This window comes from Abramis brama, assembly GCF_963993115.1.
Source record: "Abramis brama genome assembly, chromosome: 12".
In the NCBI taxonomy this organism is placed as follows: Eukaryota; Metazoa; Chordata; class Actinopteri; order Cypriniformes; family Leuciscidae; genus Abramis; species Abramis brama.
The window spans coordinates 28,870,404-28,897,004 of NC_139974.1; the positions used below are offsets into that span (position 1 = coordinate 28,870,404).

General features: G+C 39.3%; 1 protein-coding gene across 2 annotated transcripts in view; it reads right to left on the bottom strand.

Moving 5' to 3' along the window:
* The window catches only part of gabbr1b (gamma-aminobutyric acid (GABA) B receptor, 1b), a 120,361-nt gene that overhangs the window by 47,894 nt on the left and 45,866 nt on the right, over window positions 1-26,601 (bottom strand). For both annotated transcript variants that reach the window (XM_084130073.1, XM_084130074.1), the window contains 7 exons: window positions 14,199-14,359; window positions 9,762-9,896; window positions 7,129-7,299; window positions 5,025-5,126; window positions 2,772-2,837; window positions 2,442-2,633; window positions 147-392 (listed from right to left, as the gene is read on the bottom strand). In XM_084130073.1, the coding sequence (XP_083986199.1) occupies window positions 147-392; window positions 2,442-2,633; window positions 2,772-2,837; window positions 5,025-5,126; window positions 7,129-7,299; window positions 9,762-9,896; window positions 14,199-14,359 (1,073 nt within the window). The remainder of the gene's footprint in view (window positions 1-146; window positions 393-2,441; window positions 2,634-2,771; window positions 2,838-5,024; window positions 5,127-7,128; window positions 7,300-9,761; window positions 9,897-14,198; window positions 14,360-26,601) is intronic.

Here is a 26,601-nt window from a genome sequence, read left to right on the forward strand (position 1 = left end):
TATTTTGGTTTTTGCTGTGGTATCACAATTGCATATGACAATTGTGTATCATTAAATTTAACTGCCACTGGCTACTGAACCTTTGGTATCATGACGACTTTAATACCTTCATATCCAATTATTATTTAGCCAGTGCTGTCACTCACCGAAACCCCCTCGAAGGAGCTAGTGTTGAGGGCTCTGTAGATCTCTGCCGTGATGTCCTTGTTATTGTAATTAAAGTCTTCCAATCTGCGGCCTTTTGCCTTCAAGGGACCCACTGTCTTATTGAGCGCCAGAGCCAGGGCCCATACTGCATCATACGCCAGAGGAGCTTCCTGAAACCCTCCAGTTTCCTCTGGATTCTTCCCACCCAGCTTGGACATCAGCTGCGCTAGGAACTCCTGTGAGGTCTGGATCAAAAGAGCAGACATACGGTCTCATCTGGCATGCATATGGATGCGTACAAACATGGCAAAAATGTAGTGCACTAACAAGGGCTTATGCTTGATGGATTTTAAGCATGACATCATTGTCACTATAAAAGCACTGAATTGAAAAAAGGGCCAGGCTTCCGGCAGCGAGAAAGCGAGAGAGAGAGGTCAAGGTAAGTTACAGTACAGTTCATCACCATGGGAGTGCATCATATAGACGGAGGTACTTTTCTCCTGGGTGTGAAATCTTCATTCACACACACCACAACCTAAGGCGCCAAAAATAAACTCCCGCTTTCACATACACTCTGAAGATGTTCCATGTCATTAAGGGGGTACTGGGAAAAGAAATAGAGTTGGCGCGCTCTTATCGTGGCAGCATACAAAAAACGATTTCCTTGACATTTTTCACACCTTATAGAAACAGCTGAGGCACCTTCCTTTCTTCAAACAGGTGCATTTTAGGAAATGAGCCAAGCTGCAGATGGGCATCTGGTGATTGCTTGATGCAAATGGACAGTGGAGAACAGCATGTGTGTGGATAGAAACTACGGGGTAAAGATGCATTTCAGCTTTCTTGAAATTACAGCCTCAAAGTGAGGGACAGTAAAGCAAGGATGAGGGGAACAAATTATGGTGATGTTGAGGCAATCTAGCATGGGCATTTTATCACAAATTATCCTGTCCAACATGACTGTCTTTTTACGTCAGATTTGAAGCATAGATGTCTGGATACGTGCCCAGATTGCGCCGGATCCAGGAAAACAGCAGGGACATATGCATGCGAGCCAATTCCCAGCACAGAGCACCGGAGTTGGGTGGGCTCCAGACAGCACCCCCCTGGAGCTCACACCTGTCCATCCAGCGCTCCCAGGGGTACAACAGTTGGACCTGAATGCTCTGACCCCTACGGGACTCTTCGGATTTACAGATCTGAGAATAGCTAAAGTTATAACAGTAGGTTATGGGCTATTCCCAGTGGGGAAATGTTATCTAACTTGGTTATCTAAACAGAATGAAGCTTGTCTACGCCACACTAATCTGAGGATGATGTCATTGTAAACAGTGCAGCATATGGGAACACGCAGGACACTGTTGGTTGATTTTTATGGATTTTTCAATGGTTGATGAGGACATTTAAAGAGCAGGATGGCTGATGGCCAACAGATACAGTCAGAACAGAATTCATTGATGCCAAATAAGTTTTTAATAAGCTTTTTAATCATTCTACATTAATAAAGATTTTACAAAGAAAATTCAAGTTGCTGAAGTTTTTTGTGGTTATTAGCATGTTGCTATGCCGTTGCAGATATGGCTTGTTTCTCCATCAGTGTAAGCCTATGGATCCCCCCTCCCCCCATTTTATCATCCAACAAGTGAAAATTTTGGGCTCTATCATACACTCGGTGCAATGCAGCGCCAGGCATGACACATGTGTTTTTTGCTAGTTTTAGCCGAACCCAGTTATAATTTTCATGTCCTGTATATGTTGTTTACATTTACATTTATGCATTTGGTAGACGGTTTTATCCAAAGCGACTTACATTACATTTCAAGGTACACATTTACATTCTTATCAGTTTTTCTTTACATGGCAAAAATAGCGAATCTGCCATGGCGCGAGTGCAACTGGCTTTTAAAGGGAATGGGAGATGAGACTCTGATTGGTTTATTGCACGTTACACCCGAAACATACCCATTAATCATTTAGAGAATAGGGACAACACTTTTAGACCATGTGCCGGGCACGCCAACCTTTTTTCCCCTCGTTAAACTAGCAAAAGGGGATTCGGACACGCCCTAAGTGCACTTGCGCCGTGCGCTATAGACCATGCGCTTAGATCGTTAAAATAGGGCCCTTTAAGTCTGATTGCTTCAAAAAGTAATGCTTCATGATTTGAGATACCATTCAAGCCCACAGCACAAATGTGCCAAGGTCTGGGCCTAGCCACAGGACACAAACTAAGCAATTCTTATATTTAGGATCAATGAAAGTCAGGAAATAAAACATTATTCAGGCCCACTTACCAGGTTAGAGGCCCCTCGCACCGTCTCTGGATTGAGCATGACTATCTCAGTGGTCACATGCCCCTCCACAGCTTCTGTCATCTGTTCCACAGTGCAGTTGATGGATGGGTCTTTGATCTTGAACCAGTTGTCAGCGTACCAGCCAATCAGAAACCACACATACTTTTTCCCATACAGTTTCTCCTTATAGACCTGCAGTTGGGTTGTGTGAAACAGGTCGGGTTAAGGAACGACTTGAATGAAAAGAATGAAAAATGAACAGAAACTCCATGTTTCCCCTTTGACATTGACATAGATTAATCATGATCAGCTGAATGGCTGATTACCGACCTCACAAAAAACGTTCCTGGCTTCCGTTTCGTAAAACAGTCCCACAATGATGCGCGCATCTTGCCGCTGTAGGAGCAGAGCAAGAATTGATGATTAGAACAAAGAAATGAATGCAACAAATTTGCAAAAGTCAGTGAATTAGTGTGGTCCCCTTAGTATTTGAGAGTGCTACTATGCATAACACTGCAGTAATTTTGGTTTGGACAAGCAGTCCAATCAGTGCTACTGTCCCCTCTCAGCAGTGTGCTATTCCAGGTTACTATGGTTCCTCTGGTGGTACTCCATTAATCTTGTGCACCAAAACTAGGGCGGCACACATGGCAGGCCTTTGCTAAACAGGCAGCCAGGGGCCCAGGCGTCACTGGAGAGAGCAGAATGGGGAAGCGGTAGGGCTGGAGGGGGGACAAATCATCTGACCCATGTTCCAATTAAAATGATTCTCCTCAAGAATAAGATCAGATTCCCACACTGTTGTATTTTTCTCCCGGACTTAAATGATGTCCCTTGGCGTGACAATCCCAGAGCTAGCCAATCACAATAAAGGTGCATGTTCCTGTGTTTATATCTGGAAGTGTTTTGGGGGAAACCAAAAAAAAAATAATGTTTTGCTTTAAGAAAATCAAGTCTATTTTTAGGGCAATTAAATTTTTTATTGTGATATTATTTATACAACATGACATATTTTCTCCCAAATCCCCATTACCATGGTACAAAACAATAATAAGGTAATGTAAAACAAAATTGTTATAGTAGTATTTGCACTGTGTAGATTTAAATAAAAAAAGAAATAAAATCACTATATGACAATATATTAGGTTATTCTTAACAAATAATAATGAGAACAGGTTTTTGTTAATGTTTTGTTTGTTTACTTATTTATTACTTAAATTGAACTTAAAATATAAAGAAAATATAAGTTACATTTTGTTTGAGAAGGTGGGATATATTTTTTTATATTTATTGGGGAAATACATTTTGTCAATATTGGAAAAGCACAATAAATATTTTTCTTATTTGTTTTATTATGTTCATTATTTAGTATTTCTTACTAAAATGTAATACTAAAAAATTACTGGAAATTACAACAAAAAGGGGGGGATATACCTAACTCTCATGGAATTAATTAAAGGTAATGCGTCAATATAATTTCTTGTATTTTTTCCATCTGATTTTGGGTTGAGATGTGACCTGGTGTTTTAGTGAGATTCACCCTTAAAGACTTTGGGCCCTATCTTGCACCCAGCGCAATTGACTTTGTACACCGACGCATATATCATTTCCTATTTTGCACCCGCGCACAGTGGACTTTTCCCTCCACAGACGCACGTCGGTAAATTAGTGAATGATCTTGCGCTCCCGGGGGCGGTTCAGCGCAAAGAGGAGGTGTGTTCCGGCGCAAACGTTCCCTGATGCTATTTTGCAGGTTTAGAAAACAATTCCGCTATTATAGCTTATAAAACAATATTATTCATACGCTATTGTAAGGGCGCATGCTTGGCCATTATTATGTAGCGTGTGCACAACGTGCATAAACTTTGATTCTCTCATCTACACAGAAGCAGCAGTTCTCATTTTTGCAAATCATACATTATTACAAGGAAAAATATTAACACACGAGGGAAATCACTGTTGTGTCCATGAAGATGTGAAAAAATGGCATAAATCTAGCTTACACATTTACCCAAATTATTATACCCCTGTTTAACCAAAGCTAATTTGGGTGGGTTTCTCCCATCCCCAATGTCACTTCTCTGTCTTTTACAGCCCTGATTAGAACGTCGGTCTCCTCGGCTGTGAACCGCTCCTGGCGCGCGCCTGGCAAATCCGCCGTTATAATAGCAATCCGCCATGGAACAAGCGCGCCTGCTCTTAAAGGGAATGTGAGATGTCGCTCTGATTGGTTTATTTCACGTTACGCCCAAACCACACCTATGAATAATGAAGCTACTTCAGACCAACCCATTTTAGATTTGCGTCGGGCACAAGAGTCATTTATCCCGCCGGTATAATAGTATCAGCGCCCAAGACCCACCCACAAAGTTACTTACGTTTCGCATTTGATACTTGCGTTTCAGATCGTTAAAATAGGGCCCTTTGATTCTATGTGTGTTTCGCATCTGTTTTGCATCTGAGAATCATAGGATGCTGTTGAGGAGGGTGCTGATCTGATTGCTCTACCGTGGCACTGACGGGAACACCTGTACTTTGCCATGGCAGCGAGGTCATAAATGAAATGAGTGAAAGTGAAAGCACCTTGAGGTTCTTGACGGCCACAGCAGGATCCGTGAGGAAACTTTGCCTCACACTGATCTCAATGCCTGCCTCCTTCACCCTCTGCTCTAGATCATCCAGAGTCTGAGAGAGAGAGAAATTAAAGGAGAATTGAGAAAGAGAGGGAGGGAAAGTAAAGAGCATGGAGACAAGAAAAACATTCGCAGATGAGTGAGGGAGGTGATGTCGGGTAGAAAAATCAAGAGACGGCAGAGAATATTATTGTGGCAGAAAGGCAGAGATAAGACAGGAATGGAGAAAGAAAACGAGGAAAAAAAAGAAAATTAGAAAGAGACTGGCAGATTTTATTTCTTTTGTTGGGACTTGTTTACTGTCCAGCTGGAACCAATAAAACAAGCGTGTAAATTTTAATACAGTCTGTATAACCTCAGGCTGCAGAGTGCAGGAGGAAACAAAGGAATAGAGCCATGCCTACATCAGCTACAGCCCACAATCCCAGATGTTATCTTATACAGCACACAAGTACACTTTACCTACATATCATACAAAAATACATGCTATACCCTGAAGTAAACAATGTGCTTCTGAAACTCTCAATTACATAAACACAGCCTGTCTGAGTTGCACAACTCAGATACCAGGCATCAGGCATTCGCTGCATATTGTTTTACAAGTTCCAGGGACAAGGACAAGGTTTCTGTCCACACTAGAAGAAAAACACTGTATAATTTGATACAATCTAGCCAAGATGACAGCATAGATCAAAATAGACATTTTTTACTTTCTTTTAAAAGAATGTTCCTTGTATCTCACTGTGCACAATTTATTCAATCACATTGCTTCAAAATAAGGCAGTTTCAATGTGAAGTGGGTTTTAATTTTATTCAAAAAGCATTTTTTGTTTATTCAGAATTATTCGATTAGATTCAATACTAATTTGTTTCATTTGATTTAAATATAATTTGAATCAATCAAAAAAGGATTCGATTTCATTAACAAACATTTAATTTAGTATTTTTTAATATGCATGTATAGGATTCTTTAAAAACTTCTCTTAAAGCATCTTAGTGAGGAAAAAGAAGGCAATCTACTTCAGACTGTTTGGTGCACCAAAAGCTCAAGGACACATGATAATAAATAAGAGAAGCAATATAGATGACTAAATTATTTTAAACTTAAATGTTTTCTGCACAAAAAGTCACCAACTAAACAATAATACAAGTAAAATGTAGAAAATAGAATTTAAAGAAAATAATGCAGTCAAGTTTTCATGCAATGAAAGCATTTTATTTCAGTTGAGGTCATGTAAATGAGATGGCATATTTAGTCATATTTCATGATCAATGCAAATTGTTTTTTAATGAGAAACAGTGTGAATCGTTACATACGGAGCCATACTTTTGTGAATAAACTCAATTAATTAATGCATAGTTTCTTGGGGGAACACAATAGTTTTGCCAGTGCAAATATTTTGTAAAAGAATTTCAATGCATTGAAATATAATTTTTCTTTCCATCTCAGAATTGTATCCATTACCATACAGGGTCCCTTAGACCTGTAGGGTCTCTGTAGTTAGCCTACATGTCATTTTTAAAGAATGTTTTCATAATTCAAGCTCTGAAACAACTTTTCTTTTTTGCTGATGTAAATAAGACTGCTTATGTTTTTACCAAAGAGTGCCACACTATTGACTGCAAACTCTGGTATTAAATGCCCACCTGACATGAATTCCAAATGGATGAAATCAATTCCTGCCCTACACTTTTTGTCCTCAATGAATATGGTTCACTTGGAAATACACTTTTACAATTAAAATTGGTCACATTATTATTACACATAGTTAACTTGGTTGTGAATATCATTTAATGCTTTAATAAGACTTTGATGTACAACTATGCAGAGCAGGATTATGGACCAATAGGATTTCACAGTGGGTGGGGCTACTTAGGACAATATACAATAAACAAGCAACAATCATCACTTGTAGCAGCTGATTAGAAAACCTCATCCTAAATACTGATCAAAGTATGGAAAATCTTTTCTGTTTGGCTTCTGTTGTGCAATAGTCTGCAAGCTTATCATTGAATAATTATTGCTTTTAAACATCTTTAAACATCTCACTCACAGAGGTGAAGACCTCGGTGGTCTGCTGGATGGTGGCGATCTTGGTCCACTTCCACTTCTGGAAGAGCTGCACGCGGGTGGGGTTGTGCAATGTGGCTGAGGGGTGCGTGCGGAAGAAGGTGGGGAAACGCTGACGGTTGGAGAGAGCTGGTGAACTGGATCCATAGGACAGCTGTAAGCAAATGAGAAATGCGTAAGAGAAATACATACACACACTGTACAGACACTGAGACTTTTGAAGTAACTGCGATAAAATCACCCGCAGGAAAACCAGTGCCCAAGGGGCTAATTTATCTCCTGCACAGTTCACTCGGAGCAGCTTTAGTTAACATTGGGGACTGTAGTGTGTGAGACAGGCGTGCAAAGCTGTGATAAAAAAATTAAATGCAAAACAGAGGTGTAAAATAAAACATTTCCTTTTTTAAGTGCAGCACCGACATCAGTCAAAAACCGATGACAGCAGAGGGTTTTTTAGCTATTTTGCCAATAACTCAATGTCATTCCCAAATGCAGCGAGATGTCGTTGAGTGACAGGTCTGCTGAGGGGGTGGAAAAAGGGAGGGTTTCAAGGCCAGCGGGGGGATATATAGGTCAAAACTCATATGTGAAGAGAAAAAGCTCTCAACAGATATAAAAATAGAGCAGAGCATGAAAAATAAAGAGACTGATTTTCAAAAAGAAAAAAGAAAAGAAAAAGAAGATGAGGCATTGGGAGTGCACTTCAAAGACGCGCCAAAAGCTAAATAAAATTACATAAATATCTGATCCAAATTGTCTAGAAGCCATTTCACTGATTTCGGGTATTTGTACAAAGTGCTGCATGTTCTGAAATGGGACATTTAGGTAGCTCATCTTAACTGTGGTATTACACTTTCGGTGATCAGACCTGCTGGAGAGTTCGGTTTGTGATGCACAGAGTCATACTGAAGCCATCAATACCAAATGCAGGGGACTAGAGGTATGTTCCCCCCTTTAATGCAATTAATCCTGCCTCCTGATGAGTACATTCAATTTGTACACATCCTGTCTGTTCGGCCTCAGAGAGACTGACAAACGTAACTAAATGAATTGCTGTGGACTGTAAGTCAGTGATTGGCTTATGTTCAGTAATATGAAATTAAACAAACAATACATTTACTTCTTTCATCTTCCACAATTATGTAATGTCTTTGAATGTCTTCTAAGTAAATATTGATGCAATAGCTTATGCAATTAATGCAACAAATTAATCTGAATATCATTTAGTTAATTTGATTAAAATATGTAATCGATTGTCTCAATTGTCTCTAAAGAAGTCTCTGGATTTATTTTATCAAAATACAATAAAAACAGTTATATTGTTGAAGATTATTACAATTTAAAACAACTATTAGAATTCTATTGTAAAATATTTTAAACGTAGTTTATTCCTGTGATGGCAAAGCTGAATTTTCAGCATCATTACTCCAGTGTTAAATGATTCTTCAGAAATCATTCTAAAATGCTAATTTACTGCTCAAGAAACATTTCTGATCATTATCAATGCTGAAAACAGTTGTGCTGCTTAATATTTTGGTGAAAATTGAGATAAATTCTTTTCAGGATGCTTTGATAAATATAGTTTAAAAAAATAGCATTTATTTGAAATATATATATTTTTTAACATTACAAATGTCTTTACTGCTCCTTTTGATCAATTAATGCATCTTTGCTGAATAAAAGTAGCCTATTATTTCTTTCATAAAAAACGTCTCGGGTAACAAATGTAACCATGGTTCCCTGAGAAAGGGAACGAGACTGGGGAATGCCTCCAGCATGACCGGTGTCTAAAGCATGTGTCAAAACACAACAATAACATTGGCCAGCGACAACCTACAACGTCACTACTGGTGGGACCAGAGTATAAATAGGGTGCCTGTAGTACGTCATTCAATTCTTGTCTGAAGCAGAGCTGGGCAGGCACACCTGAAGCATGGCAATGAGATGCAGTGTCTCGTTCCCCTTCTCAGGGAACCATGGTTACATTTGTAACCAGAAACGCTCCCTTTCGAATGGGAAATCGCACTGCATCCTAGGACGCTAATAGGGAACAAATGCCCACTCCGCCATGCTGAAGGAAAGAGTGTCGTATGGCTGACATAAGTCAGTGACTTCAGAGTAACTGGTCCGGAGTCACAGTTCCCCTTCCTAACAGTACGTACCAGTAGTCGTCGTGACTCTATTCCCTAGGGCCAGAAACTCTGGCTACATTGGGCAGCTTAGCTCAGGTTTTAAAGAATACCATAAGGGGAATATGGCCAAGGATATAAATATACCCTGCCAGTCACCACAGGGGACACACCCCTGACAATACATCCTTTCGACAAACAAACCATTGGAATAAGTGAATTCACAGCCTTCTCACCAATCTTTGGGGTTTAAACCTGTAACTTTTTGGTTCCCTGATATTTAACAACTAGGCCGAACCACCCCATTTCTATAGAATCTACATGTAAACAAATGCCCATATTACGGGAATGCCCATATTACTCATCCATCTTGTCAAAAATTCCAATGTTTGCTGCAGAAGAACATTTTGTCATCAGTTCAAAACCTTGTTTTTCCTCAACATTCTTTCAATGACAGCTTATCTCTAAACATTCAAAGTGAACCCACCACTATAAGGTTCCACATGCGAGCAGCCTCGGCCACCAGTGTGGACACAGAGCTGCAGCCAGGCATCAAAACGATTTTTATGGGCTCCGTGTACAGCAGGTCATACAGCAGCTTTGTGGCCTCTCCAGGATCACACTGAAAGCAGAGAGAGAGAAAAACATTTAAATATATAATCTATACTTAGATTTGAAGCACAGCTGTCACTATTCATGAGGCATTCTGTCACTTCATGCACAAAACTGCAGACCTCAACAAAAAACAACAACACATTTCACACTGTATATACATTTGCTGCAACAGTATAAGAACCCCCATAGGGAGAGAGACTTCATTTCATACTGAATCACATAAGTAGAGATAAATATGCATTGGAAAGCAGAATAAAAAGGAGCAGAGACAGATAAAGCCATAAATGCATACTGTAGAGGGGAAAGCTGCAGTCTTCCAAGGACACATGCATTTGCCCATATATACACCAAGAATTTTTTTTTGTTTGCTGGACATGTACCCTCATCAGTCTTTAACCCGACACTGACAATCAGCACCCACCCCCCCACCCCCCACCCCCATTTGTCTTAAAATTACTGTCAAAGAAAGATCAATATCTCATTTAAATGATAATAGTAGGTTAAGGCCACAATTGATCATGTGTTGAGAGTAAACCGGGTTGCAGCCAGTGGCCTTGAGCACAGTCAGAATTTCTAAAACTAAGCTTTTGTTTAGTTTCTGTTGTTCTGGGAACAGAGAGAAGCTTAAAGAGGAACAAAACCTGTAAATAATAAAAATGATTCATGGCTTGATTGCTGCAATCACAAATTCAATTGGCAGGACCATGTGGCGACTGACTGCTCTTTACTTATTGGCCTCTAATCTGGCATCCTTATCCTGAGACACATCTCTATTTCTGTCTCTCCCGATGATTTTAATTTCTTCTAAACATACAGCTAAATCACTCCAATTATTTCCATTACAACAAAAGAAGCGTTTTAGTGAGAAACTGCTTTTCTTGTCTGAATTACAATGAGTGCCTGTGAAAAGCATGAAATTAATGTGACATTCCATACAGTTATGTGAGAGAGTTACATCAACTGCCTCCACTGCAGACACATGCCTACACATTCTTTTATAATAAGTAAATAAAATGAGCCAGATTGCACATAATATGTTCAGGCACACAGTACGTCCTCAGGAGTCTGTGGTGAGAATGCTACCGTAGACTCTCTCCAGACTCCCAGGGGGTCATCAGCAAAATTGTACCCACAGAATGGAGACCTAGTTTGGGCTCTAAATCTCCCCCTGCCCTGACTTTCTAACCCTGAGGGAAGCCATGCGTGAGCCTAACTTTTTAAATGCACCTGGGCTCCACCTAATCAAAACAACTGTAAGAACTGCATTCTGAATTTTTGAAAACACAGAAGGTAGATTATCCTGCAAATAGAAGGAGCATTCTTTCAACTGATCCATCTGAACTGAACCATCAAACAGATATGATGATGATAGTTTGGTCTGACTTATTATTATGTATAATGTCCTGACTACTTAGAAAACAAAACATATACATTTTTACTACAAAACACTTTTGAGAATGTGCATGTTAAAATTATACGTATAATTGTATTCATCAACTAATTATAATAGTAGTTTTGGGTCGGTACGATTTTAATAAGATAAATTTATAATTGTATTCAGCAATGATGGATTAAGTATTAGTAAAGACATTTAAAATAAAATAAAAATCTATTTAAAAAACTGCCGTTCTTTTGAACTTTTCATTCATCAGAGTATCCTGTAAAAAGATTTATCATGGTTTCCACAAAAATATTAAGCAGCACAACTGTTTTAAATATTGATAATAAGAAGAAATGTTTCTTGAGCACCATATTAGAATGATTTCTGAAGGATAATGTGACACTGAAGACTGGAGTAATGATGCTGAAAATTCAGGTTTGCATCACAGGAATATATTACAGTTTAAAATATATTCAAATAGAAAACAGTTATTTAAACTGAAAATAATTTTTCACAATATTATTTTTTACTGTAGTTTTGAACAAATAAATGCAGCCTTGGTGAGCATAAGAGACTTCTTTCAAAAACATTGAAAAAAATTAAGTAAATATTATATAAATATCCAATTAGTGAGTGAGTCGGATGTTTAGCTACTGCTCTGATGGTTTCAACAGATTCAGTTCATTAGATGCAAACTTTCTGACCGATTCATTAAAAGAAGTGTTCTTAAATATGACTACACTCGTTAGACTGTATGTTTGTTTTTGCCTGCAGTCAGTGAAGACAACACAATAGAAAGACATTTTCCCAGTCAGCACAAACATTTTTCTTTGCCATGGTGCTGTAGAATAGTTTCCCCAACCTGTTCCTGGAGGCACACCAATAGAACACATTTTCAAACTCTTCCTAATCAAACACACCTTATTCAACTCATCAGCTCATTAATTGAGACTCCACGGAATGAAATGGATGGGTCAGATAAGACTGTTGGTGTGCCTCCAGGAACAGGTTTGGGAAAAACTGCTGTAGAACAGAAATGCAGCAAATATTAGTATAAGAGCATATTGGGACTATGATTGAGTTTGATTAAATTCACTAAATATGAATCAAACTTATCAGCTAGATGCTATTAAAACATCTGTCTCAAAACTCACGAGTTGGAGGACAAGAAAGGATAGCAAAACTAGTCTAATGATGCACTCTTTAGGAAACTTAATTGCCTAATTAAAAGTACATAAAATAATCATGATACTCACACTATTTGTATAAATATAGCATTCCTGCAGCTCAAACAGTACAAGGTCATGGGTTCGATTCCCAGGGACATGCATGAACTGATAAAGCATATACCTTGAATGCAAGTCCCTTTTGAGCGTCTGCCAAATGAACACGTAATATCAGTATTGCCCAGCCCTATGACACTCCTTTTTTTAATATCAGTTGTTTTTAAATACTCTCTAGCACTGACAACACCTAGAAGAAGGGATTTCAGCGTCCCCGTTCTCCTCCATCATTCAAATCAGTGGAAGAACAAACCCCAAAAATACATTAAAGACCCCACGACACAAGTGTTAAGGCCAAGGGATCTCACATCACATCCATGCTAATGAGTCCTTTTGCCATCCCTGTCGTCCCACGGAGAGTGCAGCCCTCAGCTCCAATCAGAACGCCCCAGACCCACGCTGAGCGCAGGTTTAATGAGACTGCTCTTTCTGTTACTCAGGAGGGAACATTTGGGTCTGAATATCTAAAACCCAACTCCTGCCTGCCTTATACCTCCTGATGACACAGCGCTTTTCTGCTCTCTAAATGTAACTGTCCATGGTGCTGAATCCTAATCAGTGGCGGCTCTCTGCATGTGTGTGATTCTGTGTGCATGTATTCATTCAGATCCGCAGGGGTCCAGAGTACATCAACCTACTGCGGGGCATCAGAAACGATGCTTTCAATATGTAGAGATCAGATTGCCTTGAACTGCACTTCATTTGTCTGGTTAACCGTATAGTCTTACACCAGCCAGCTAATTTCTTCCATTTATCCTTCTGCCTCTGTTTATGCAATAATGGTAAAGAGGCATGCTTTTTTCTTTTGTCAGAGAAATCTGTGGCCTTATGTGTTTGTTTGAACAGCAGTGGTCTTGGTAACAGTTGTCATGCCAACCTCCGCCCCCAGTCTTTCCTCCTTCTCCTGTATCTTTGAAGCAGGGTTCCAATGCAGACCCATTCCGACCAATCACGGCAAAGCTCTTAGCAACACGGAGTAGACACAGGGAATTAACTGTTTGCACTCTGCATGTATCTATATGTCTTCTCCGTCAAAAACTCTGGCTTGCACTCTGCATATATATGTGTGTGTGTGTGTGTGTGTGTGCGTGTGCGAGAGGGAGTATGCATTGGCATCTCCTGTGCGGGGGAGGAGGGACGCAGGTGGGAAAGATGGAGAGAAGTAGAGGGAGAGAGAGAGTCAAGCAAATGGAAAGATACGGACACGGAAAGCGGAAGGTATACAGAGCTGCTATGAATAGATTTTTGCAGGCAAATCTCAGGTGACAGCGTAACTGATGAATAATATGATGCTGTCAAACATTCCTCTGTGCAGCTTTAATGAAGTCATACTGAATCAAGTACAAATTCCCATTTTAAGAACATTATGTTCATTAGTATCCACCAAACCCCATTAGCATACTACAGCAGTACAGCTGACCCAATATGCTGTAGTAAAATGTAAATTTGCTCAGAAATCTCCAGTGAACACAAATCTTCAGAAAGCAAACTGGTAATGACACTCCACACTGTTTGAATAAATAACATCAATTGCAAGCAAACACTCTTATGGAATGACTAGTTCAGTGCACACTCAAGTACATGCTATCAAACAGTTCAAATAATGGAAAGTAATTAAAGAGGTTCACATGCAGTGCTCACTTACCATACTGTCATAGTAGATTAATTCAAGCTCATAATCCGGAAGAATATCCGTTCTCTTGTTCACCAAATCCAGGGCCATTTGGGCAGCAGGGAGACATGCTTGGCCACCTGGCCATCCGCCGCTCATAGGGAACAGGGCTCCGATGTAGAGTTTCTTCTTGCCTAGAACCGGGAAGGACCAGGAGAACAGTAAAGTAAGGGTGGCCAAAATAAAGTAGGAAGTTGAAACCAAGCGCCGTCCTCTGCTGTGATGCTGCCAGGATAGTTTGGCCATAGTGGGCAAGAGTGTGTGCCAACACAGTTTCTGTTCTTGATATTATTTTACATGAAAGGCAAAGCTGGAGGTGTTTGACAATAATTTTACTTTCATAGAAATATTTTGGGAAGTATAAATTTCATTCCCATTCAGTGCTGAAATTATTCAAAATCTCAAGTGAATACCGCACTGTCAATTACCCTAAAGTTCTATAGACCTGTAATAGGCCTATACTTTTAGATGCACTAAAATGCACTTTTACATTTTCAACTTGGTTGCGTTCAGGACGAAAACACAACCACGACATCGATGACGATTCAACGGAATGTGGTTTCGTTTCCTAACTAAATTAAAATAGCTGTGCGTAGAGGAAATTGCGTTAAAATTAGACGCGTTAACAAAGGTAATCAAGACAGAAAAGTCCGCGTACTGAATTATTGCGTTCGCAAATGAGTGTTTTACATGAACTGTTTTAAAATATACGAAGTTTCAAAGATTCACAAAAGTTTTAAGTATACAAAATTAGAACCGCGAAGTCAATTGATAATAAAATGACATTGAAAAATAACGTAGCCAACAACAGTCTAAAAGGGCGGTCTAATATTTAACAACAGAATACATTTACGCGGAATAACGTTAACGAATGCTAGCGCTGAAAAACAATAACAATCTGTCGTTGCCTCAAGAGTTTTTAGTGCTGTATTCTTATACTCACGCTTTTCCTGAACCCGGGACATATATATCGGAATAATACTAATAATAATAATAACGTTTCAGGTTTGTTTATGGAAAGCGCAATGTTTACAAACGGTCGACTGGAATCCTCTGTGTGCGTCTTTAGAAAACGATACGTTGAATTCGAAGTGAAAACCGATTAGCGCTGAAAAACGGAGGACTAATGTCGTTGTGATATTGGTATAAAATCCAGCACGGAAACAAAAGAAACGAATAAACGAAGTCACAGCAGTGAGTGTATGTGTTCGTTGGATGCAGCAGGAGACTGAGAGAGAGGGAGAATGTGCTGGGTTTATAGAGAGACAGCGCGCGCGCGCATGAGAGAGAATGTGTATGTATGTTCGTGTGAGAGAGAGATTGAGATAAACTGTGAGAGAAAAAGAGCTAGAAAGGAGTGTAGGCTATGTGAGAGAGAGTCGTATATGTGTGGGGCTCGTTTTCCCTCTCCGTTTCACAGAGCACTTTGAATTTGCAATCCCTTTAACACAACCACTCTGTTTTATTACCCACCCGTCTCCCACCACCTTTTTTCTCCGCCAACTACACACAAACCATCCGCCTCCGATCCACATTTTGCTTTCTATCACTGTCTCTTCCTCAGAAGTTAATTACAAAAACATTTTAATTTAATCAAGGTGGACCATGATGATAGCACTCCATATGCAATAACGTCTTCCTTTGGGCACACAATTGAATCCTGATCAGTCACAATTTAGTCACTGTTTTCATGTCACTCACTTTTTGTGTTGTTTTTCAATCAATATAAGGATTGAATGTATCCTGAATCATTTCAGACAGAAGCTGCTGCACACTACATTATGAATCACATGCTCCGTTCCTCTCTCCCACACACCTTCATCTCCACTGCACCATCTATTTCCAAACTCCCAGCCACTGCTCACACTAATCCTGCACCTTACAGCAGATACATCGTGATAAACAGGATCCACAGAGAGTCTGTGTGCGCCTGACTGTAGTCTTCAATAATGTATCTCCAAACTGATGGGCTGACACTATCCTTCTCTTCCTCACCTTCCCCCGAACCCAATGTTTTTCCTCCAAGTGGAGTGCCATTTTTCTACTTGTTCAGTGGCTTCGGTAACACGTTCACCCTCTCACAAATCTTTAGAGTTGATGAGAATCGCTACAGTTATCTATCTCGTTTCTCTTGCTCTGTTAATTCCCAGCACACTCTTGATTGATCTTGCAACTTCTCTCGCTTGCAAAAACACAGCACAAGCCCAGTTACATCACATCGATATTCAAAGTTAGGCGTGACATGGGCCATGATCAAGCAGACTTTGAAATGAATAATGAAACTCCAGGCAGAAACATGAGATATGGCGTTCGCTAGGTGCCTTGGGTAATTCAGATCGTTACAGCGATTTATTTTTGCTGACATTCTGGCTCAAAGCTGATTAGCAATTCTGGAATCTACATGTTTTAAACAACAAGAGCAGCTTTTGTAAGCGAAGCACTTTAAGAAGTGAACTGAGAAATTTTAGGCAACCTTTCTGTTTCTCTCTCTTGAACTGTTTCGATTTCCACATTCTCATCAACATCAAAACCCAGAGGCGCTGGTTATTTATCAGAGAACTTGTATTAGTGGCCTGGGGTTGCCCTGGGGTAGTGCCACAAATGAAATACACCCATGTATGTGTGGTGCATGCAGAGAGGTGATTTGCCTCCAGGGAGGCGCTGGCGCTCAATTCTAGACCAGTTAACCCAAAAGCCAATAATTCCTGAACAAAATGTCAAAACTTCATTAAAATTAGGTAACCACATGCGACATATGATTCTAAAAAAGCATGCACACTTTTATGGAGATCGCCGATAGGTGGCGCTACGACAGTAAAAAAGGTGAAAATTTCAATGTTAAATTTTTAGAAATTTGAACCATGCAAATTTACTTTTCAAAAATGGTTAACACACACACACACACACAGTAACAAGTAAGTACCGTTAGTCATGACTAACAAGTTAGAAACGAAAATAATGTTAGAATAATAATACTAACATATAGACTGACAACATCTCATCTGACAGAAGATACTGAATAAGGCAGTGTTTTTCTCAGACAAGAGTTAACAGCTTTCACACAAGACTTTCGAAATAGAGAAACACTTATCCTTGCCTCAATGTGTATAACTTCAATTTTATTTCCATCATGAAAAATTTTCCCCCAAATTGGATTTTTGCGAAACCTATTTTTTTGAGCTACTGTAGTCCTAGGTTTTTCGCCCGATTAGAACCAAACCAGTGCAGAAGATTCTCTGTAATAAATAATTATCTAAAAAAGTTAAACTTTCGATTCAACACCACAACGGCACGACAAAACATTTGAAGTGGGTGAGACTACTTTTGCTTAAGCCTATGGAGTGAGGGAGTTGGTGATAGTCTGAAATCACAGTCCATATGCTGTTAACTCGCCTCTTCTTTAGCTAATCAACACAGTGATTGTTAATTTATTATTCACACTTGTTCTTATGGAATGGATTCTGATCTAATTGGTATGCTAATATTAATGTTGCTGCCTCTGGCAGAGCTTCAGTTGCCAACCAACCAGACGGACCAGAGATATTATCAAAAAAAAAAAAAATTCCTTAGCTAAATAAATATGTCATTAACTATTCTGGGCCATTTTCTATCGATTTCCTTTTGGATATATGACAGGGGTTTCCAATATTCCTGGAGGGCACCATCCCGCAGAGTCCCTTGAGGTTTGTTGTAATCCTGAAGACCCTGATTAGCTGTTTCAGAAGGAGATATTGGCGTGAACCTAACCCAGGTTTTCTTACTTGTGCTAACATATTGAAAGGCCAGCTCTGCTGTGTTGCTGTCTGGGTGGTCCATGCTAATAAGAAAACCCTCTTGGTTGGTACTGTATGCTACAATGTAATGCATTCAAATTGACCTTGCATTTCCACTGTGATGAATGCAAGGTAACAGTTATTAAATTAAATAATGAATATTAGGACAAATATTCCGATATATTTCAATATTTGTAACTTTTTGAATCTTAAAAGTTTTGGTGGAATAGACTTTCAATTGAGGGACAGAAATCTATCAGGTTTTATTTGTCTGTCAAAGATGAGCAAAAGTCTTATGGGTTTGGAACACATAACAAGGGTGAGTAAATGATGACAATTTTCTGTCATTATCATGCAGCTCCAGTCAGTATACAGTATATTTACTGTGCAGTAAGCACTACGCTGGTATTCCATCTTTGCCAACATCGAGAGAGAACTCTTCTTTTTCACTGTCCTTCTATTGCTATGTCTTTATCTCCCTGTCTTTCTCCACGCTTGCATTAAGAGCAGTGAGCTGCATGTCCCAGGCTGCTTGGAACAGGATCACGACACAGCAGACTGGATGTCACCAGAATTAGTATGGATATCCGCACATGCTTTTCGAAAAGAATGTCAAGGTTGAAGGCGACTGGGGGAATATCAGGCAAAACTGCATCTCGAGAGAAATCTCGCCGCTGTCATGCACAGCCCCGCAAAGCTGAAGCACGTGGAGGTCAGCAGCTCTACCCCACACTCCCTCTGCATACAGAAAAAGCTGGCAGCAGGTTACCGACGTCCCTGTGGGCCACCTTTCACTGTCTCTGCCAGTAATTCAGACACCTGATGCACTCCATTGCTGCCTTAATGAGATCAATTAAACCACTCTCTTCAGATCTAAAGGCATGGATCATTTTAAGACACAGCCATATCCACACTGTCTGCAGGTTGGTGGGAGTCAAATGGGACTGATGCTGAGATAACCGCGTAATTCGACATCTAATTCAAGTTTAAATGGACCTGCAGCCAGATCTCCTGTGCTTGATGGGCTCACAGTTAAAGGAATGATCTAAATCTTTGTCATTGTGTTCCTGTTCTCTGAACCTCAAAACTCCAGACGGGAATTGTAAAGTATTAAACGATGCTGGTGCGTTTCTGATTCCTGAATGGTTCCATTAAAGGTTCTTTTAATACATTTAAGGCATATTTGGGAAACAAAGAAGTGCAAATTTTCAGTTGATGCTGAACTTCAAACAATTTTTGGAATCAGGAATCAGAAAACACTGATTGTGCTATATGTTTTTGATTTACTAAAAATAACTGGCTCATAAGTTTAATTTATTCAGGAATCGAAATACACAAGTTGCACTGAGAGTCTGTCTAGATGTATAGTTTTGATTCACTAAATATAACCATCTCAGAGTGATTTGTGACTACACTGGTTGAGCAGTATTTTATACACTCTTAGAAGAAAAGGTTCTATAAAAAACCTTAAAGGGTTCTGTTAAGAGTTTCATATATAGAACATTTAGGGGTTCCCATCATGGGATCATTTTATAGATTTATTTTTAATACATTTCTTATTCTTTTTTAATTTTCTAGAATATTAGCTTGTGAACATACTTTATCACTAGAAAAAAATTAAATAACCTGTTAAACATGAAAGTACACAATCATTTAAGGCATTTCTTCTTATATAGAAACTTTTTGGAATAAATGGTTCTCTACATTTATATCAAGAACCCTAGGGTTCTATATAGAACAAAACTGAATCTTTTTTTCTAAGAGTGTAGATTCACTAAAACAAAGTCATTCATTTGAGAGTTGGACTACGCTAGTTGTGCTGTATGGTTTTGATTCACTAAAAAGAACTGGCAGAAAACACTGTTCATTCCGTATTTTTATTTAAAAAAAAATTAATACCAATTTTCGATATCCAAATGCACTTAAAGGGTTAGTTTACACAAAAATTTAAATCATGACATCAATTACTCACCCTAATGTCATTCCACATTCATCTTCAAAACACAAATGAAGATATTTTAGATTCAATCTGAGAGATTTCTGTCCCTGCATTGACAGCCCATGCAACTACCACTTTGTTGCTTCAAAAAGTTCATAAAGAGATTGTAAAACGAGTCCTTATGATTCGAACGGTTTATATGATGAACAGTTTGAATTTAAGCTTTTATTCACATATAAACATTGATCAGCGAACATAAACAGAAGCTCAACTGTACTTTATTGACGCATGAGAACAAACCTCACTGGTTCTTGTGGAAGCTCAAACGTGCTGCGTAACACAAGAATAAACCTCATTGGTTCTCACATGTCAAGCAAGCATGCTTGAGCTTCTGTTTACCATATCTGATGTGTGCGCTGATGAATGCTTATATGTGAATAAAAGCCTAAATTAAATCTGTTTATGATATAAAGCGATTGTACCTTTTCTGAAAATTTTGACTAAACCGATCAATTCATATGTATTAGATTTACGACCTCTTTATGAACATTCAATGGAGGAACAGAAATCTCTGATTTCATCTAAAATATTTTCACTTGTGTTTCGAAGACGAACGAATGTCTTACAGGTTTGGAACGACATGAGGGTGAGTGATGACTATTTTAAAATTTTTGGAAGAACTAACCCTTTAAAACTCATGGATACAATAACGTCCATATGTGTTCGTTCTGCCACTGTGAATTTGGATCCCTTTGCTAGAGAAATCTGACACTATTGCTTAAGTGAAGGACAGCAGCTCCACAGCCATTTAACTAATATTGCATAACTAATATGCTATGGGCTTTGAATTACAACTTAGCCTTAATTACAGGATTGTGTTTCAGGAATGTACACATGCATTATTGTACAAGAGTGTTTATTAATATCCTACCCTCAAAACACCTAAAATCAAGAGATTTTATTTGGTCATTAAATTGTGGGGAAATTTCAGAACACCCAGAGAGGTTCTAGGTACAGAAGCAGACAAATTAGCTCTGCTGTAACCCACCATCAAAACACAACGTGTCAAAGAAAATGACACCCCATCGAAATGATATTCATAAGAGAGAGAATATCATTTTACGAAGAAAGACATCCTCTGCAATTACAATCGATTCTTTGTTCTCCACAGACAAGCAGAAATAAGCAACATGACAGGTGGTTGCTGGCTAATGATCATGGTTGCACAAGTTGCTGTGCCATGCCACGGCTGCAAGGTCACAGCAGGACACTGTGATTGGCTGTTCTAGTTGCCAGGTCACAGCTGGGCAGCTTGATTGGTTCTTGAGGTTGCCAGGTCACCAAACGCATGCAGGCATTTGTGGGGAACAAGGCGCCACTGATATGCCTCACGTTCTCAGGTGTTCACAAAGGACGAACAAAGGTATCTGCTCTTATTTTTCACAAGGCATAATCTAATAACGAAAGACCTCGACTCAATATGCGGAGGAGAATCAAAACCAGACATGTGAATATTGCATGACTTTGAGTAAATGAATAGACAATCCCCTACAGACGGTCTGGGGTATGATCTCAGCATCCAGCCAAAGACTTCCCTCTCATCACCCCAGTAATCTTTTTATTTGCCCGCTGCAGAGTGTGTTCTCCAAACAGATTTGTTAGATTTGACACAAAATTTCATTTACTGCTAAATGCTAGAGTTCAGAATTGCATCGTAGCACATTCCCCAGGCCTCTCAGAATTAAATGAATCGCAGAATATTAGGAGACAGATCACTCAGCCGTCAGAGATGACTGAGGCGTGATCAAACATGGAGGAAAAAGCACAGCTCGCCACTCTCTTCCATGACTGAGAAGTATTAAATCGTGTCTGTGTGTTTGTCGCTTTGATAACAAAGCAACGGAAGAATCTATCCATGTCGGGATTGCGGCACAGTGAGCGAGCCGCAACCACAGCTCTCGGCTGCTCTGCTGAATTGGAGTGTGAAATATGACCAGGCGCTGCTTAATAACACACCTGCTGTTTTGAACGTCTGTCCCTCTAAATCCTCCGCTAGCCCACTGACGGTTAACGCTCCTGGCTAAAACGTGCCAAGAAGCGGAGTGCTCTAAAGCATGCAGTTCTCATAAATTACTGTTGAGCTCAGTCTGTTCGATTAATTCAATTGCATGCGACGACGGCTGCCATATCAGAGCGTAATTATGCTATTCCATTATTTTCAATGGGAATACGATACGTAGCGGACAGCAGGTAACGGCAGTTTCCAAACGACCTCTGTTAAGTCTTGCTGAGAAAATATTCCAGCGCTCCATTGCTGCCATCGCCTTTGTTAAGCTCTGGTAGAGCTAGTTTGCATTCTTTTTCTTCAACTCGCTGTATAATGAGAGGAATGACAATAAAACTACTTGATGTGAATGCCTGTAAGATTAAACTATGTGGTTTGCAGAATTTGGTTGATCTCCAAACCGTCTCCTACTCCACCTCCTCCTTCTGTTTTTGGATTTAGTTTCTTTGGCTGCATTTACACTGCAAGGCCTAATGCACAATGTCTGTTTACATTCCTTTTGGACATAATCGGCGAATAAATAATAGCCAACAAAATGTATAAAACCCATCTATACTGTTATACAAACTGATCTATACTCTGTTATATAAATAGATACTGGTCAGCTCTGTGTGGTTCAATGAGGTTTTGTTCCTCTTCAGGACAGTTCGGCTTAAGTGCATAAAACAGAATGAATGGCTACGAGGAAGGTTAATATGTAATTTGACATGCAGATGAGAGGGACTACAATATTTCTAAAATACACAACTAAATAAATATCAGTCATTCTCTCTCATATTGCTCGGCTAAACGCATTTACTCATTCCATGTATATAATAATTCCCATACATTCAGTAACTTAAGCCTGCCATGTCACAATAGCAATGTATATTCATTTTACTGCATACCTGTTGCTTACATTGCTTCTACTTAAGATCTCCTACTCACTTTAGTCATTTTTATAATTCCGTAATATAAGCCCCCATATTGTACCAAAAAATATGCATTATTAAAAATACACATTAAAGAGCAGCACAACTTGGCAGTGGTCAAAAATAATTTTTGGATTCATGGATTGGATTCATTCCTGCTTTTAAATTCACATATGTGGTTTTGGACTGGAATTAAGCTACCACAAAACCCTGTTTGTCAAAAAAAAATAAAAAAAATAAATAAAGGGGCCATTTGAACTGCAATAAAACCACTAATCCCTGTAAGTGCTGAAATGACCTTACTGAAAAAGGCTAAGGACAAAAGGCCAGATTCTAAAGAAGAATCAAACAAATTTACAAATAGGTCAGTATGACCAGATAGATATCAGATATACACTAAAAAGTTCAGTAAGATGTAATAAAGATGAGGCTTAGGCTAGTCCTAGATTACAATGTATGTTTGAGCTGTCTTAACTGAAAGCTACTTGCATTGACATATCTTAAAATACAGTATGTCAATGCCATTGTTTTGTCTCAAGATGCACACCAGTAATGTTTTTTCTAAGGCACGTTTATAAAAGCTACTTAAATGTCGTAATTGAACTAAGGCCTAATCCTGGCTTAATCTAAGTCAAGTCAAGTCAAGTCACCTTTATTTATATAGTGCTTTTTACAATACAGATTGTTTCAAAGCAGCTTTACAGTGATAACAGGAAAATAATGCAACAAAGTTTGTTTCTGCTGTATATCAGATCTAGAAGAAAAAATCTTAAGTAAGTTCAGTGATGGTTCATTTTTGTTGTAAAAAAGTAATTCATTTAGTTAATTTATATATATATAGCCGCTCTGGAGAAAACAGTGAAGTCATCATCCAGCTCAGTTCAGTTCTCATGCAATGGTGTCACTGCAAGGCAGATCAATAATATTGCTGAATATTAATTGTCCCCAACTAAGCAAGCCAAAAGCCAAAGGCGACAGTGGCAAGGAACCAATCAGGTGACAGAATGGAGAAAAAAAAACCTTGGGAGAACCCAGGCTCAGTCAGGGGGCCAGTTCTCCTCTGGCCAAAGAATGAACAGTGTATGATTATGATTCAGGCAGCGTTACGGGTCAGAAGTCAGATTGGATCGGAACATTTCGAATATTTATCCCAAGCCCTGTCTATGAAACCAGGCCTTACTTTTGAAATATATTCAAATAGAAAACTGTTATTTTAAATTGTAATATTTCACAATATTACTGTTTCACAGCAATTTTGATCAAATAAATGCAGCCTTAGTGAGCATAAAGGCCTGATCACACCAAAAATGATAACTATAAAGATAACTATAACAATAACTATATTGAGTCTACACCAGCAGATGATATTGTTCTGTTTATTCTAAGCACACACTGCAGTTTTGTCGTCTGTCGCTTTAAATGCTCGAGCACTTTAAAGCAGGATGGGGTCTGATTGGATGTTTTTATTGTTCATAAGCTGGAAAAAAAACTGTTCTGAAAGTGATTCCAACAATATTGTTTCTCGTTGCTGTTATCGTTATAGTTCTGGTGTGAACTCTACTATTCTTTAATATTTAGAACGATTTATAGAACAATATCTTTAGTTTTATCATATTTATCTTCCTTGGTGTGAACAGGCCTTAAGAGACTTCTTTCAAAAAACAAAAAAAAAGCTTACCCTCCCCAATTTTTTAACGGTAATGTATATCAGATTTAAAACCACATATGAAATGGCCCGATTGGATGCCAAAAATGTTGATCTCATAAGTGTTTTTGTAATTGTGGCCTTCACCATCTCTCCAAAGTTTCACCTCTGCAGCCATCATTTATCCCGTATACTTTCAACCAGTCTGCCCATTTATCTCCTCTCCCCTGTTTCTCATTTGGCTGGATGCAGTAGCGTTAATGTGATCTGCCATGCTTCAGTAAAACACACTCTAATCTCCATGGCTCTATGGGTTGAGTTGGACCCTTTATGCTATTCCTGGCTCTGCCATCCCTCATGTTTATGGTCCATCTCTTATGATGCGCTTGTCATTGGAGCGCTCGTTTCATTGTTCGAGAACCCTTGTGCTTTTGCACCTTCGCGGGGCTCGATGAATAGGCAGAAAAGGAATAAGCAGGGATTGATGCCAAGGTATTTTCAGAGTCTCCAACGGGAAAGCAAGAATTCGAGGGAGGGAAGACATTGATAAACCATGTAACAAGTCAGATGTGATTGCATCAGCATCTTCGCCTCACATACAGTTGCGGTGGATGCACGGAGCATGCTGAGCAGTATGAATCAGCTTGTAAAGAAAGTCCTCTCATTGGTTCTATTACACACATGCGGCAGGGATAATTGGAAAAGGAAATGCACATAAATGGCATAGTAAACCTGCTTACGCCACGGTTTAATGCAATCATTTCTCTTGCGGCCATGCGATCAGCAAGGTACAACTCATTATTTTTTTTAAATATAGCCTTCAGAGCGAAAAGAATATATTAGAATTCAAATTAATGGTCACATTATTAAGCATACATAAGAACATTGCATGGTAATCAAGAGTGTGAGTGGGATATGTAGAGAAGGAAAGAGGAAGGAGGGGGGAGAAACGGCAGCTGAGCTGGTCCGCTGGATTAGGATGCTACGTGGATCGTTTCTCTTAACAAGGTGCCCACAGGTGAGCCACTTAACCTAGGAAGTACTGATGATCAGCCGGTATGATGGAGGTCAATGGATACGCTGATAAATCACAGAGCTGATAAAAGCGGCTTTACAGCCCTGGGATCACAATATGGGATCACTGTGAGACATTCATGCGGGCATGTGGAGGTGAGTGGATCTGATTTCAGGCTTTCCATGCTACTGTTAATCCTGGGAAATTTTTGACCCCAAGTTTAGGGACACTTTTAACCCTGGGTTAAACAATGTTTCAAACTAATTTTGTTGTTAGCATCACTTTAACCCTGGGTTATGCAGCACTTTTGTGGCATTAACCCTGAACTACAATGCCAAGGTGTACAGTACGAAACAACTGCTAGAATGTTAATGTGTGGTAGTTTAGCACAGACAACCGGCTGTGTTCAGTTTCGGTATCGAACAGTCCTGAAAACATTAACTAGGGATTTAACAGGGATTAAAGTCAGCATGGAACGGAAGTTGAGATTGGTTTTCTTCCCTATTGTGACATAAATCTGAGCGAATGAGGAGAAACATTTTTTAGGCCGGGTCTTGATGGGTCTTTTGTCTGTTGGGAATTGACTGGATCGTTGTCGTTTGCTGCGATCTCATGTGAGTGACAGGTTGTTGGAGGGAAGAGGTTATTGTCCCACCCTCGCACCAGTGAATGCGTCATCAGAGAGATCTGAGACCACCTAGAACCCCCAGCAACCGCCAAGCCATGCACTAGAAACCACTCTGCATATTAATCTCTAAAAGAGAAGGAAGCATTTTATCATTTAATAAAAAATTACACACTTCAAGGGATAGTTCAGCCAAAAATGAAAATTAGCCCATGATTTACCCCCCAGAGCCGTGTGGAGCACTTTTACAATGGATAGATGGACTTTTATGGACTTCAAAACAGAAACAACCATTCACTGCCATTATAAAGCTTGGAAGAGCCAGGACATTTTTTAATACAACTCCAATTGAATGTCATGTAAACCTTGGATGACTTGAGGGTGAGTAAATCATGGGCTAATA